The sequence below is a fragment of the Melanerpes formicivorus genome, unplaced genomic scaffold, assembly GCF_026170545.1.
Source record: "Melanerpes formicivorus ecotype bairdi unplaced genomic scaffold, bMelFor1.0.p_v2 SCAF_67, whole genome shotgun sequence".
Taxonomy (NCBI): Eukaryota; Metazoa; Chordata; class Aves; order Piciformes; family Picidae; genus Melanerpes; species Melanerpes formicivorus.
Window position 1 is genome coordinate 2295351 of NW_027142419.1, and position 13956 is coordinate 2309306.

A 13956-nucleotide genomic window follows, 5' to 3' on the forward strand; every position below is an offset into this window, starting at 1 on the left:
GCAAACACCCCCCCCCACATATCCTGCTCTCTGGCTGCAGGACTTTAGATCCTGTTGATTTCAATCCTGGGTTGAGTTTTGGCCTCCTCACTCCTAGGACACTGAGGGCTGGAGCAGGGCCAGAGAAAGGCAACCAAGCTGGGGAAGGGTCTGGAGAGCAGGGCTGGGGAGGGGCAGCTGAGGGAGCTGGGGGTGTTCAGCCTGGAGAAGAGGAGGCTGAGGAGAGACCTCCTTGCTCTCTGCAGCTCCCTGGAAGGAGGCTGGAGCCAGGTGGGGGCTGGGCTCTTCTCTCAAGCAACAAGTGACAGGATGAGAGGAAATGGCCCCAGGTTGCCTCAGGGAAGGTTTAAGGTCGGACAGGAGGAACAATTTCTTCCTCTTGAGGGGCCCAGGCTGCCCAGGGCAGTGGTGCAGCCCCCACCCCTGGAGGGGTTTGAAAGCCTTGGAGAGGTGGTGCTGAGGGCCATGGTTTTGGGGTGCCCTGACAGGGCTGGATCTGATGATTTCTCAAGGTCTGTTCCAACCCAAATCATTTTGTGACTCTAACTCACAGTTTTAATTGGGAAATCTGCATGAAGGGGTTAAAAGCAGCTGGGGAACTCCACCAGCACCAGGGTCAGGAAACCCGAAAGCCAGAAACCTCTTTTGATACACTCAGAGCCTCAGGGAATGGCTTGGGCTGGAAGGGACCTTGAGGATTATCTAGTTCCAACCTCCCTGCCACAGGCAGGGACACATTCTGGCAGCTTATCTGCCACAGGGGTTGTGAGGTCACTTCACCCCCCTCAAACTCCTGGACCTGATGGAGCAGGTTTGGAGGAGGGCCACAAAAACAATCAGGGGGCTGGAGCAGCTCTGCTATGAGGACAGGCTGAGGGAGCTGGGGGTGTTCAGCCTGGGGAAGAGAAGGGGAGGTGTTCAAGGCCAGGCTGGATGAGGCCTTGAGCAAGCTGGGCTGGTGGGAGGTGTCCCTGCCCATGGCAGGGGGTTGGAGCTGGCTGAGCTTTGAGATCACTTCCAGCCCAACCCATTTTAAGCTTCTGTGAGTCTCTGGCAGTGGAGATGCTGAGCTGACAGCATTGGGACTGGGGAGTCCCCATCTCTGGAGGTGTTTAGGAAGAGCCTGGATGAGGCACTTGGCTGCTCAGATGGTGCTGGGGGAGAGGTTGGACTGGATGATCTTTTCCAACCTGGTTAATTCTATTCTATCTTTAAGGTCCCTTCCAACCCAACTCATTCTAGGCTTCTGTGAGTCTCTGGCAGTGGAGATGCTGAGCTGACAGCATTGGGACTGGGGAGTCCCCATCTCTGGAGGTGTTTAGGAAGAGCCTGGATGAGGCACTTGGCTGCTCAGATGGTGCTGGGGGAGAGGTTGGACTGGATGATCTTTTCCAACCTGGTTAATTCTATTCTATTCTATCTTTGAGCTCCCTTCCAGCCCAACCCATTTTAGGCTGCTGTGAGTCTCTGGCAGTGGAGATGCTGAGCTGACAGCACTGAGCTTGGGCTGGAAGGCTCTGAGAAGCCCACAGCCCTCCTGGTGGTGTCTGTAAGCTGCTGGTGCAGCACCCATGGAGATTTGGGTTGTTTCTGGATTGCTTTTTTAACTGACTCAAAGAGAAGCCAAAACTCTGCCAGCACAGCCCCAGGCAGCCTCTGCTCTCTGCAGGCTCAGTGCTTGACACCAAATCTTTTGAGCAGGGCTGGGAGTGCCAGGATGAGGACAATGGCTTTGAGCTGGGAGAGGAGAGATGGAGACTGGAGATGAGGAAGGGATTGTTGAGTGAGGCTGGGGAGACCTAATAGCAAACCTCCAGTATCCAAAGGGGGCTACAAAAGAAGGCTGCAGAGGGACTGCTTGCAAAGGCCTGCAGGGACAGGCCCAGGGACAATGGCTTCAAAGCAGAGCAGAGCAGATTGAGATTGGATGTGAGGACCAAATTCTGCAGCAGGAGGCTGCTGGAACACTGCAGCAGGTGGCCCAGGCAGGGGGCTGGGCTCCATCCCTGGGGATGCTCAAAGCGAAGCTCCACAGGGCTGTGGGCAACCTGCTCTGCTGGAGGATGTCCCTGCTGAGTGCAGAGGGGGTTGGACTGGATGAGCTGGGGAGCTCCCTCCTGTGATTCTCTGACTCTTCCAAACTGTTTCAGCCTCGGAGAGCGAGCTCTTGGCCGAGGCCCAGCACTTACACGGTGACATAGGCGTACTCCCCGCAGAACTGCTTCTGCACTATGTTCCGAACGTCAGGGTTCTTCTGTTTGGACAAAGTATCCTCCAGCAAGGACATGAAGAGCTTGGAGAACTCCTGGGCATCCTAGAAGAGAAAAACAAGGCCATTAAACGAGCCCCAGCAGCACAAAGCCCCAGCACAACACCGCTGCTGATTTGCTGCTAACGACCCTCAGCTCCGCTGCAGCCTGTGCCCCGAGCAGGAATCAAAGAGCAGGCAGGGGGCAAAGGGTTGGCCTGAAAGGAGCTGAGCCCTCCCCAGCAGGAGACCATCTGGCTCCTGGCCAGGCACTCCGGGGGGTTTGACTTCTACTCTGCTCTTTGCAGGGCTCTGGTAGGGGAAAAGCAGCTCCAGAAGTCCTCTCCTGCAGAGCTTCTGTCCTCTGCTTGCTGCTGCCCCAAAGCTCAGCACCCGACAGGAGCTGGCCCAGCTCAGTATCACAGTATCAGTCAGGGTTGGAAGGGACCACAAGGCTCAGCCAGTTCCAACCCCCCTGCCATGGGCAGGGACACCCCACACTAGAGCAGCCTGGCCACAGCCTCAGCCAGCCTGGCTGCAAACACCTCCAGGGACAGGGCCCCAACCACCTCCCTGCACAACCCAGTCCAGGGCTTCACCACTCTCATGGTGAAGAACTTCCTCCTCACCTCCAGCCTCAATCTCCCCACCCCCAGCTTCATTCCATTCCCCCTAGTCCTATCACTGCCTGAGATCCTGAGCAGTCCCTCCCCAGCCTTCCTGGAGCCCCCTGCAGATCCTGGAAGGCCACAATGAGGTCACCTCAGAGCCTTCTCTTCTCCAGACTGAACAGCCCCAACTCCTTCAGTCTGTGCTCACAGCAGAGCAGCTCCAGCCCTCTGCTCATCCTCCTGGCCCTGCTCTGGACACCTTCCAGCACCTCCACATCCCTCTTGCCATAGGGGCTCCAGAACTGGAGGCAGGACTCCAGGTGGGGTCTCCCCAGAGCTGAGCAGAGGGGGAGAATCACCTCCCTTGCCCTGCTGGCCACACTTCTCCTGCTGCAGCCCAGGCTTGCTGCAGCCTCAGCTTGTGGCAGAGGTGAGGAAAACAAACACCCCCCCCCCCCCCCAAAAATGAGAGGCTGCTGCCTGCATTTGTCTCCTCCTGCAAGGCTCAGAGTTTTCCACACCCACCTCAGCCCTTCCTCTCCCACCCTTACTCTCCTTTGCTTACAAGAACAAAGGAGCTTTGGCCCTGGCAGTGTCTCTGGGCAGGGGCCACTGTTTCTTTTCCCCCCTGAGAAGCCCTCAGGCTCTTCCTCCAGCAGTCTCTCCTCACTTCCCAACCTGTGCCCCACTCCTGAGCCCTCTGGCTCCAGTGACAGCCCCCCAGGACCTGCCTGAGACACTCACCCCTCTCTAACTGCAGCTCCTCTGCCCCACATGCTCATGCTGGACCTTAGCTGGCTCCTGGTGACCTGACCAAACATCTTCTCACCCTGACAGTGCTCTTCAGCCCCCCCCGAATGACCCAGCTGGGACCAGCAGCCCATAAAGCACCTGCTGAAGGACCCTCCTGGCAGGTTCAGCTCCTGCCTGCACAGTGCTGAGGTCAACCAGGCACAAACAACACTCCTCACCCCATCCCATCACTGCCTGTGCTCTTCCTGATCCCATCCCTGACCTCCCTGTCCCCATCACTCCCTGAGCTCCTCCTCACTTCCCTGTCCCCATCCCATCACTCCCTGAGCTCCTCCTCACTTCCCTGTCCCCATCCCATCACTCCCTGAGCTCTTCCTCACTTCCCTGTCCCCATCCCATCCCTCCCTGAGCTCCTCCTCACTTCCCTGTCCCCATCCCATCCCTCCCTGAGCTCCTCCTCACTTCCCTGTCCCCATCCCATCACTCCCTGAGCTCCTCCTCACTTCCCTGTCCCCATCCCATCCCTCCCTGAGCTCCTCCTCACTTCCCTGTCCCCATCTCATCACTCCCTGAGCTCTTCTTCACTTTCCTGTCCCCATCCCATCACTCCCTGAGCTCTTCCTCACTTCCCTGTCCCCATCCCATCACTCCCTGAGCTCCTCCTCACTTCCCTGTCCCCATCCCATCACTCCCTGAGCTCCTCCTCACTTCCCTGTCCCCATCCCATCACTCCCTGAGCTCCTCCTCACTTCCCTGTCCCCATCCCATCACTCCCTGAGCTCCTCCTCACTTCCCTGTCCCCATCCCATCACTCCCTGTGTTCCTCCTCACTTCCCTGTCCCCATCCCATCACTCCCTGAGCTCCTCCTCACTTCCCTGTCCCCATCCCATCACTCCCTGGACTCCTTCTGACCTTCCCCACCCACCTCCTAGATAACCTGGGCTGTTCTGGAGCTTTCCTGTGCAACTCCTGCCCAAGGCTCCTCCTGGCCTTCCCTGGCCTCCTCCTGCCCTTCCTGCCCCCATCCCATGTCACACCCTGGGTTCCTCCTGCCCTTCCCTGGCCTCCTCCTGACCAACCTTATCAGCAGCTATTTCCTGAGAGATTTGTGACTCCTACAGAATCAGAAAAGACCTCAGATACCCCCAGGCCCAACCTGGCTTCCTACTGCCCATCCTGCTCCTATCCCACTGGCTGCTGCCCTTCCCCAGGCTGCTCCTGGCCTGCCACACGAAGGGGAAGGAGCTGGGAGCACCACTTCTCCCTCTGCCTTTGTCCCAAGCAGCACAACCCACCTCAGAGACAGCAAGCTACCCAGAGATGGTGGCTTCAGCCTGCTCTCAAGGAGGGCAGAAGTGGAGGGAGCCATCTGCCACCTACCTGCTGCTGCCCTGTGTCCAGGCCCAGAGCTTTGACGAAGCCTGAGGGGTCGATGTACCTCCTCTTGCTGTTCTGCAGCAGGGCAAACAGGTACTGCAGGTGCTCACAGATGGTCTGGGGCTCATAGTCTGGTGAAGAAACAGCAAGTTCCACATCTGAGGGTGCTCAGACACTGCAACAGCTCACCCAGGGAGGCTGTGGCTGTCCCCTGCCTGGAGGTGTTCCAGGCCAGGCTGGATGAGGCCTTGAGCAGCCTGGGCTGGTGGGAGGTGTCCCTGCCCATGGCAGGGGGCTGGAACTGGATAAGCTCTGAGCTCCCTTCCAGCCCAACCCATTTTAGGCTTCTGTGAGTCTCTGGCAGTGGAGATGCTGAGCTGACAGCACTGAGCTTGGGCTGGAAGCTGTGGATTTCACCTCAATACTGACAGAGATTCTTTAGAGTGAGGGCTCCTGAAGGGCTCCAGGAGAGCTGGGGAGGGACTCTGGACAAGGGCTGGGAGTGCCAGGATGAGGACAATGGCTTTGAGCTGGGAGAGAGGAGATTGAGACTGGAGAGGAGGAAGAAATTCTTTCCAGGGAGGGTGGGAAAACACTGGCACAGGCTGCCCAGGGAGGCTGTGGCTGCCTTCTGCCTGGAGGTGTTCAGGGCCAGGCTGGATGAGGCCTCGAGCAGCCTGGGCTGGGGGGAGGTGTCCCTGCCCATGGCACAGGGCTGGAACTGGAGGTTCAGGCTGGATGTTAGGAAGAAGTTCTTCCCAGACAGAGAGACTGGCCATGGGATGTGCTGCCCAGGGAGGTGGTGGAGTCCCCATCCCTGGAGGTGTTTAGGAAGAGCCTGGATGAGGCCCTTGGTGCCATGGTTGAGTTGATCAGATGGTGCTGGGGGAGAGGTTGGACTGGATGATCTTTTCCAACCTGGTTAATTCTATTCTATTCTATCTTTGAGGTCCCTTCCAGCCCAACCCATTCTAGGATTCTGTGAATCTCTGGCATTGGAGATGCTGAGCTGACAGCATTGGGACTGGGCTGGAAGGCTCTGAGAAGCCCACAGCCCTCCTGGTGGTGTCTGTAAGCTGCTGGTGCAGCACCCATGGAGATTTGGGTTGTTTCTGGACTGCTTTTTTTTAACTGACTCAAAGAGAAGCCAAAACTCTGCCAGCACAGCCCCAGGCAGCCTCTGCTCCCTGCAGGCTCAGTGCTTGACACCAAATCTTTTGGCAAGGGCTGGGTGTGCCAGGGTGAGGAACAATGGCTTTGAGCTGGGGGAGGAGAGATGGAGACTGGAGATGAGGAAGGAATTGTTGAGACTGAGGGTGGGGAGAGCCTGGCACAGGCTGCCCAGGGAGGCTGTGGCTGTCTCCTCCCTGGAAGTGTTCAAGGCCAGGCTGGATGAGGCCTTGAGCAGCCTGGGCTGGGGGGAGGTGTCCCTGCCCATGGCAGGGGGGTGGAAATGGCTGATCTTGAAGGTCTCTTCCAACCCAACCCATTCCAGGATTCTATAAAATTCCAGCAGGTAACTGAGGGCAAGAGGCAGAGGGCTCAGGGCGACAGGCAGGGGGCTCAGGGCATTCCCTTGTTCTCCCTTTGCAGAGGTAAATGCACTGCTCAGTGATGCTGGGGGTTTAAAGCTGCTTGAAATCATCAGGAGGAGTAACATGGCAGTGATGGCAGCAAAACAGATACAATCAGAGCCTGGGCTGCAGCAGGAGAAGTGTGGCCAGCAGGGCAAGGGAGGTGATTCTCCCCCTCTGCTCAGCTCTGGGGAGACCCCACCTGGAGTCCTGCCTCCAGTTCTGGAGCCCCTATGGCAAGAGGGATGTGGAGGTGCTGGAAGGTGTCCAGAGCAGGGCCAGGAGGATGAGCAGAGGGCTGGAGCTGCTCTGCTGTGAGCACAGACTGAAGGAGTTGGGGCTGTTCAGTCTGGAGAAGAGAAGGCTCTGAGGTGACCTCATTGTGGCCTTCCAGGATCTGCAGGGGGCTCCAGGAAGGCTGGGGAGGGACTGCTCAGGATCTCAGGCAGTGATAGGACTAGGGGGAATGGAATGAAGCTGGAGGTGGGGAGATTGAGGCTGGAGGTGAGGAGGAAGTTCTTCCCCATGAGAGTGGTGAAGCCCTGGACTGGGTTGTGCAGGGAGGTGGTTGAGGCCCCAGCCCTGGAGGTGTTTGCAGCCAGGCTGGCTGAGGCTGTGGCCAGGCTGCTCTAGTGTGGGGTGTCCCTGCCCATGGCAGGGGGGTTGGAACTGGCTGAGCCTTGTGGTCCCTTCCAACCCTGACTGATACTGTGATACTGTGATACTATGAAAACCACAGCACAGGGCAACATCCAAAGCCATTTGGGTTGGAGACCCTCAAGATGATCAAGCCCACCCTGCAGTGCCCCACAGGAGCTGTGAGGGAAGCAGCTGAAGCTGTCTGTTCCACAGCAACAGCTTCTTTTTTACCCTAAATGGTGAAGCATAGAATCAATAAGGTTGGAAAAGACCTCAGAGCTCAGCAAGGCCAAGCTGGCACCCAGCACCTCCTGACAACCAAACCATGGCTCCAAGTGCCACATCCAATCCCCTCCTGAACACCTCCAGGGATGGGGACTCCACCACCTCCCTGGGCAGCACATCTCAATGATCAATGACTCTCTCTGGGAAGAACTTTCTCCTCACCTCCAGCCTAAACCTCCCCTGGCACAGCTTGAGACTGTGTCCTCTTGTTCTGGTGCTGGCTGCCTGGGAGAAGAGCCCAACCCCCACCTGGCTCCAACCTCCCTGCAGGGAGTTGGAGAGAGCAAGAAGGTCTCCCCTGAGCCTCCTCTTCTCCAGGCTAAGCAACCCCAGCTCCCTCAGCCTCTCCTCACAGGGCTGTGCTCCAGACCCCTCCCCAGCTTTGTTGCCCTTCTCTGGACACCTTCAAGTCTCTCAATGTCCTTCTTAAACTGAGGAGCTCAGAACTGGCCACAGGACTCCAGGTGTGGCCTAAGCAGTGCATCACTGAAAAGAGGATGAAATCAGGAAGAATCAGGCAGCTGGCCTGACCCAGAGCACACCTCCAGCCCCACACCATGCACAAAGGGAGAGGGCTTGAGGCCATCAGGCCTGGGAGGGCACTGGGAGCCTCTCCCACGCCACTGTCACCTACCCAAAGCCCTGTGCTGCCACTCCCAGCACCATCAATAAGCTGAGCAGCAGTTTGGGAAGCAGCTCAGCAAGAAGCAAAGCCCCAGTTCCTGTTTCCACCCAGTCAGCTCAGCTGGACTGAAGGAATCAGTTGGATAAAGGTTGGTTTGTCTCCAAAGGCTGGGGGATGGACTCAGGAACAACCCCATGGGGGTGGCACAAGTGGCTCCAGCTTCTCCTGTTGACTCCCTCACAGTTCCACAGCATGGGAGGGGCTGGAAGGGACCTCTGGAAATCATCAAGTCCAACCCCCCTGCCAAGGAAGGGTCACCCAGAAGCACAGAATCATGGAAGAGTTTGGGCTGGAAAAGAGCTCTGCAGGATCAAGTCCAAGCAGTGACCCAACAGCACCATGGCCCCAACTTTCCTGAGCACCTCCATGGAGGGTGACTCCACCTCCCTGGGCAGCCTGCTCCAATGCCTGACCACTCTTGCAGCAAAGAAACTGCTCCTCATCTCCAACCTCAACCTCCCCTGGCACAATTTCAGGTCACAGAACCACAGAGCTGCCAGGGCTGGAAGGGAGCTCAAGGCTCAGCCAGCTCCAACCCCCTGCCATGGGCAGGGACACCTCACACCACAGCAGGTTGCTCACAGCCACCTCCAGCCTGGCTGCAAACACCTCTAGGCAGGAGGCTTCCACCACCTCCCTGGGCAACCTGTGCCAGGCTCTCACCACCCTCCTGGGGAACAACTTCTTCCTCACAGCCAATCTCAATCTTCCCACTTATAGTTGTGCTCCATCCCCCCCAGTCCTATCCCTCCCTGACACCCTCAAAAGTCCCTCCCCAGCTTTCCTGGAGCCCCCTGCAGATCCTGGGAGGCCACAATGAGGTCTCCTGGGAGCCTTCTCCTCTCCAGCCTGCACAACCCCAACTCTCTCAGGCTGTGCTCACAGCAGAGCAGCTCCAGCCCTCTGCTCCTCCTCCTGGCCCTTCTCTGGACACCTTCCAGCCCCTCCAGATCCTTCCTGGCACAGAGGCTCCAGACCTGGCCCCAGAGCTGCAGGGGAGGTCTCAGCAGAGTGGAGCAGAGGGGCAGAATCCCCTCCCTGGCCCTGCTGGCCACACTTCTCTTGCTGCAGCCCAGGCTCTGCTTGGCTCTCTGGGCTGCAGGGGCTCACTGCTGGCACCCTAAAAAGTCCTTCCCCAGCTTTCTTGCCAGCCCCCTTCAGCCCCTGGGAGGCCACAGCGTGGTCTCCTTGGAGACTTCACTGTCACACAGGAACACCTTCAGGTGGCTTTGGAATGTCTGCAGAGATGGAGACTCCACCACCTCCCTGGGCAGCCTGCTCCAGGGCTCTGCCACCCTCACATCCAGAAAGCTCCTCCTCATGTGTGGTGGGTTGAACTTTGCTTCCCCCCTCCCCCCCCAACATTAACCTTGGTCAGAGCAGCTCAGCTGGCAGCAAAGTAAATCTACCACATCACATTGAGGTGAAACCTCTTATGGTCAGAAGATGAAACTTCTCAGCCCTTGCCTTGTCCCTGGGCACCACTGACCAGAGCCTGGCCCCACCCTCCTGCCCCCCAGCCCTGAAGCATTGCTCAGCCCTGATGAGCTTCCCCCCTCAGCCTGAAGCAGCCCAACCCTCTCAGCCTTTCTTCACCAGGGGGATGTCCCAGAGCCCTCAGCAGCTCCCCTGAGGGGGCCTGGATGCCCAAAGCTGCTACCAGTGTGTGAAACTTTAAGGAGGGAGTGAGCAGGCTACCCCTGCTGGCAGCTTCCACCCACCTTTGTCTTTGGGGATGCCCTCCCCAGCTGCACACTCGCTGGGGCACAGGTAGAGAGCTTGCCGCAGCTCCAGGTTCAGGAACCACATCTGCAGGAAGGTGTTGACGTAGCAGGTGGCCCCCAGGTTGGTCAGGCCCACAAAGGCATTCTGCAGAGAGAGAGAGAAGAGCAACACCCCCTCACTGGGGAGGAGCAGGAGCCACCCCAGCAGCTGGGAATGGAGTCCCAGGTGGTGCTCGCCAGGGCTCAGAACCGGGGCAGGAGTTCCAGGCAGCCCCAGGCGGCACCGAGCATGGGTGGGAAGCTGGCCTGGGGGAGGGTGAGGAGCTCTACAGAGGGACCTGGCCAGGCTGGATCCATGGGCTGAGGTTCAACAAAGCCAAGGGCTGGGTCCTGTACTTAAGTCACAGCAACCCCAGGAACCTCCAGGCTGGGGGCAGAGTGCCTGGGAGCTGCCCAGCAGACAAAGCCCTGGGGGTGCTGAGTGACAGCAGCTGAAGATGAGCCCAGGCTGTGCCCAGGAGGCCAAGAAGGCCACCAGCAGCCTGGCCTGAACCTGCAAGAGCATGGCCAGCAGGAGCAGGGCAGGGATTGTTTCCCTGTACTGGGCACTGGTGAGGCCAAACCTTAGAGTTCAGTTTTGGGGCACTCGCTCTAAGAAGGATATTGAGGAGCTGGAGCAGGTCCAGAGAAGGACAATAAAGCTGGGGAAGGGTCTGGAGTACATGTGAGGAGTGGCTGAGGGACCTGGAGTTGCTCAACCTGGGGGAAAAGAGGTTGAGGAGAGACCTCTCTCCAACTCCCTGAAAGGAGGCTGGAGCCAGGTGGGGCTTGGTCTCTTCCCCCTAGTAACAAGTGGTGGGACAAGAATGGCCTCAAGTTGCCCCAGGGCAGGTTTAGGTTGGATATCAGAAGAGACTTCTTCACTGAAAGGGTTCTCAAAGCCTGGTCCAGGCTGCCCAGGGAGGTGGCTGAGTCCCCAGCCCTGGAGGGGTTTCAAAGAGGCAGAGGTGTGCTGAGGGCCATGATGGGAGGATGAGAGGCAGAGATGTGATGTTGCTTAGCCCCAGCCTTGGCAGAGTGAGGGAATGAATCAGATGACTTTAAAGATCACTCCCAACCCAAACAACTCCATGACTCTCCAACTCTCCACCACAGGACTCAGCTTCCCTCAGAATCATAGAATCAAAAGGGAGGAAAAGAACTCAGAGATCATCAAGCCCAACCTATCACCCAGCACCTCCTGAGTAACTACACCATGGCTCCAAGGGTCACATCCAATCCCCTCCTGAACACCTCCAGGGATGGGGACTCCACCACCTCCCTGGGCAGCACATCCCAAGGGCCAATCTCTCTTGCTGGGAAGAACTTTCTCCTCACCTCCAGCCTAAACCTCCCCTGGCACAGCTTGAGACTGTGTCCTCTTGTTCTGGTGCTGGTTGCCTGGCAGAAGAGACCAACCTCTGCCTGTCTACAACCTCCCTGCAGGGAGTTGGAGAGAGCAAGAAGGTCTCCCCTGAGCCTCCTCTTCTCCAGGCTGAGCAACCCCAGCTCCCTCAGCCTCTCCTCACGGGGTTTGTGGTCGAGACCTCTCAGGAGCACTCTGGGGAGATGGGCTGGGAAGGGGTGGGGCTTGTGGGGGACACAGAGACACAGACAGAGACACAGACACATACACAGAGACACACAGACACAGAGACAGAGATACACACAGAGACATACACACACAGACACATAGAGACACACAGAAACACAGAGAGACACACAGAGACAGAGACAGAGAGACACAGACACACACACAGAGACAGACAGACATACACACAGAGACATACACACACAGACACACAGAGACACACAGACACACACACAAAGACACAGACACACACAGAGACACACACAGACAGACACACACACAAAGACATAGACACACACACAGACAGACACAAGAGAGACACACAGAGATACACACAGACACACACACAAAGACACACACATGCAGAGACACACAGACACACAGACAGACAGACACACACAGAGGCACACACACAGAGACACAGAGGCTGCGGCTACCTTCTTCCTGCGCTCGCAGTTGGGGTCGTCGATGTTGTGGAAGCTGTTCTCGTCGATCTCGCCCAGCCAGACGTGCTCCCCGATGCCCACCAGGCAGTTGGGGTTCCCCCGGCAGTTCCTCCTGCGGAACCAGCAGCCAAGCCCACCCCTCAGCCCCGCGGAAGGGACCCTGCTGGCCCCTTAAAGGGGGAGGGGTCAGGGCTGTGGGAGGGATGAGGGAAAGAAGGACTCCCCCCTCGTGCAAACAGTGGGAAAAGTGTCCTCTCCACACCCCCCCACGTGTGGCTATGGACAAGGGAGGAGAGGGAGAACTAGAGGAGGGGAAAGGGGGAGCCCAGGGAAGAGTGTAGGACCCTAAGGGGGTTCCCTGTATCTCGGAAGCCAGGCAGGAGGAGGTCTTCCTCACCAGCCCAGAAAGAGTCCTCTGAGAAGCCAGGCAAGGGGAGAGGCCCCCAACAAAGTTGGGCTGGGGGAGGTCCTCTGGAGACCCCAGCAAGGAGAGGAGTCCCCTTCAACTGCGGGGCCAGGCAGAGAGAGGAGTTCCCCACAACTCTCCGAGGGTCCCCTGTAGCTGAGGAGCCAGGCAAGAAGCGAGGTCGCCTGTAACTCCGGGAGGGAAGCCTAAAATCTGGGGATCCAGGTGAGGGCAGAAGTCAGCCCAGCCGCGGGGGCCTCCTGCACCTGAGGAGCAAGGAGAGCTGCTCCCTCAGTGTGGGAATCCCGTGCTGGGGAACGGGGGTCTCAAAGCAGGGAGTATGGGAGGTCCCCACCGCTCCCAGGGGACCCAGGATGTGCAGGCTGCTTCCCCAGCCTGCCGGCGGGGGAAGGAACGTGGAGGCCCCCCGAGCCCCGGGCTGTGGAACCGAGCGAGAGGAACGTGTGAGCCCCCAGACCCCACATCTGGGGATGCCTGGGATGTCCCCAGGGCTCAGGTACGGGTCGTGGGGGGAGGCGGAGGTGAGCCCCGGAAGGAGAGCGAGCCCGGGGCGGGGGTCCCGGCGGTACCGGCAGGCTCCGCGCTGGCAAGGCTCCAGCCCAACGCGATAGGCCGCTTCGATGTGCTCCTGCGCCACGGCCTCGGGTGGCACCGTCTCCGTCCAGCGCCACGCCGCCTTCTCCAGCTGCAGCCGCGGGGCCATGGCCGCCACTGCCGCTCTCCCCCCGCCGCCTTCCTCCGGCTCGGGTCTGCCCCGGCCCCGGCCCCGGCCCCGGCCCGGTCCCAACCGGCCCCTCCCGCTGCCGCCGCCGCCGCCGCCGTCAGGCTCCGTGGCGTCACAAACGCGACGAGTTGCCAGGCGCGGTGTGATGACGTCACGGGCAGAGCCGTGCGAGTACCCAGGGGGCGGAGCCTGCCCCGCGGGGGGGCGGGGTCTGTGAGTGCCCCGCCCGAGCGTGGCGCGGGTCGGGTCCGTGAGAGCCTGGCGGAGCGCTCCGGGTCCGCTGTGCTCCTTGATACCCCCAGTGCTCACACCGCAGCGCCCCTGTACCCCCACACCCCCCGTGCTGCACCCCCACACGTCCCTAATCTTCAGATTAATCTCCCCCTGCACCCCCATGCCCCCAATCCTCGCACCATACCCCCCTGTACCCCCACACCGCCCGTGCTGCGCCTCCATACCTCCCCCAACCCTCTGACCATACCCTCCCCTGCACCCCCCCACTCCCCGTGCATACCCCCACCTATATCACACCCCCTGTACCATAGTCCCCACCCTCCCCATCCATACCATACCCTCCATACTCCCATCCACACTGCACCCCCCACCCCCCCATCTATACCATACCCTCATAGCCCCCATCCATACCATACCACCCCATACCTCCCCATTCATACCACAGTCCTCAGCCCCCCCATCCATACCATACCCTCCATACCCCCATCCCTCATCTATCCATACCCCCCCATCCATACCATAGCCCCCACACCCCCCATCCATATCCTCCCCCCCATCCCATCTCCCCACCCCCACAGCACAACCAGGCCATTCACTC

At 59.1% G+C, this 13956-nt stretch overlaps 1 protein-coding gene across 3 annotated transcripts in view; it reads right to left on the reverse strand.

Moving 5' to 3' along the window:
* USP48 (ubiquitin specific peptidase 48) overlaps nt 1-13169 on the reverse strand; it is a 69549-nt gene extending 56380 nt beyond the window's left edge. For 2 of the 3 annotated variants that reach the window (XM_068162773.1, XM_068162772.1), the window contains exons 1-5: nt 12970-13168; nt 11965-12085; nt 9895-10042; nt 4994-5121; nt 2190-2314 (exon numbers count right to left, since the gene is read on the reverse strand). In XM_068162773.1, coding sequence (XP_068018874.1) covers nt 2190-2314; nt 4994-5121; nt 9895-10042; nt 11965-12085; nt 12970-13103 — 656 coding nt within the window. In that variant the 5' untranslated portion in view covers nt 13104-13168. Of the gene's footprint in view, nt 1-2189; nt 2315-4993; nt 5122-9894; nt 10043-11964; nt 12086-12969 lie in introns of all 3 variants that reach the window. The other variant, XM_068162774.1, reaches the window with a different exon arrangement.
* Between the last annotated feature and the right edge of the window lie 787 nt (nt 13170-13956).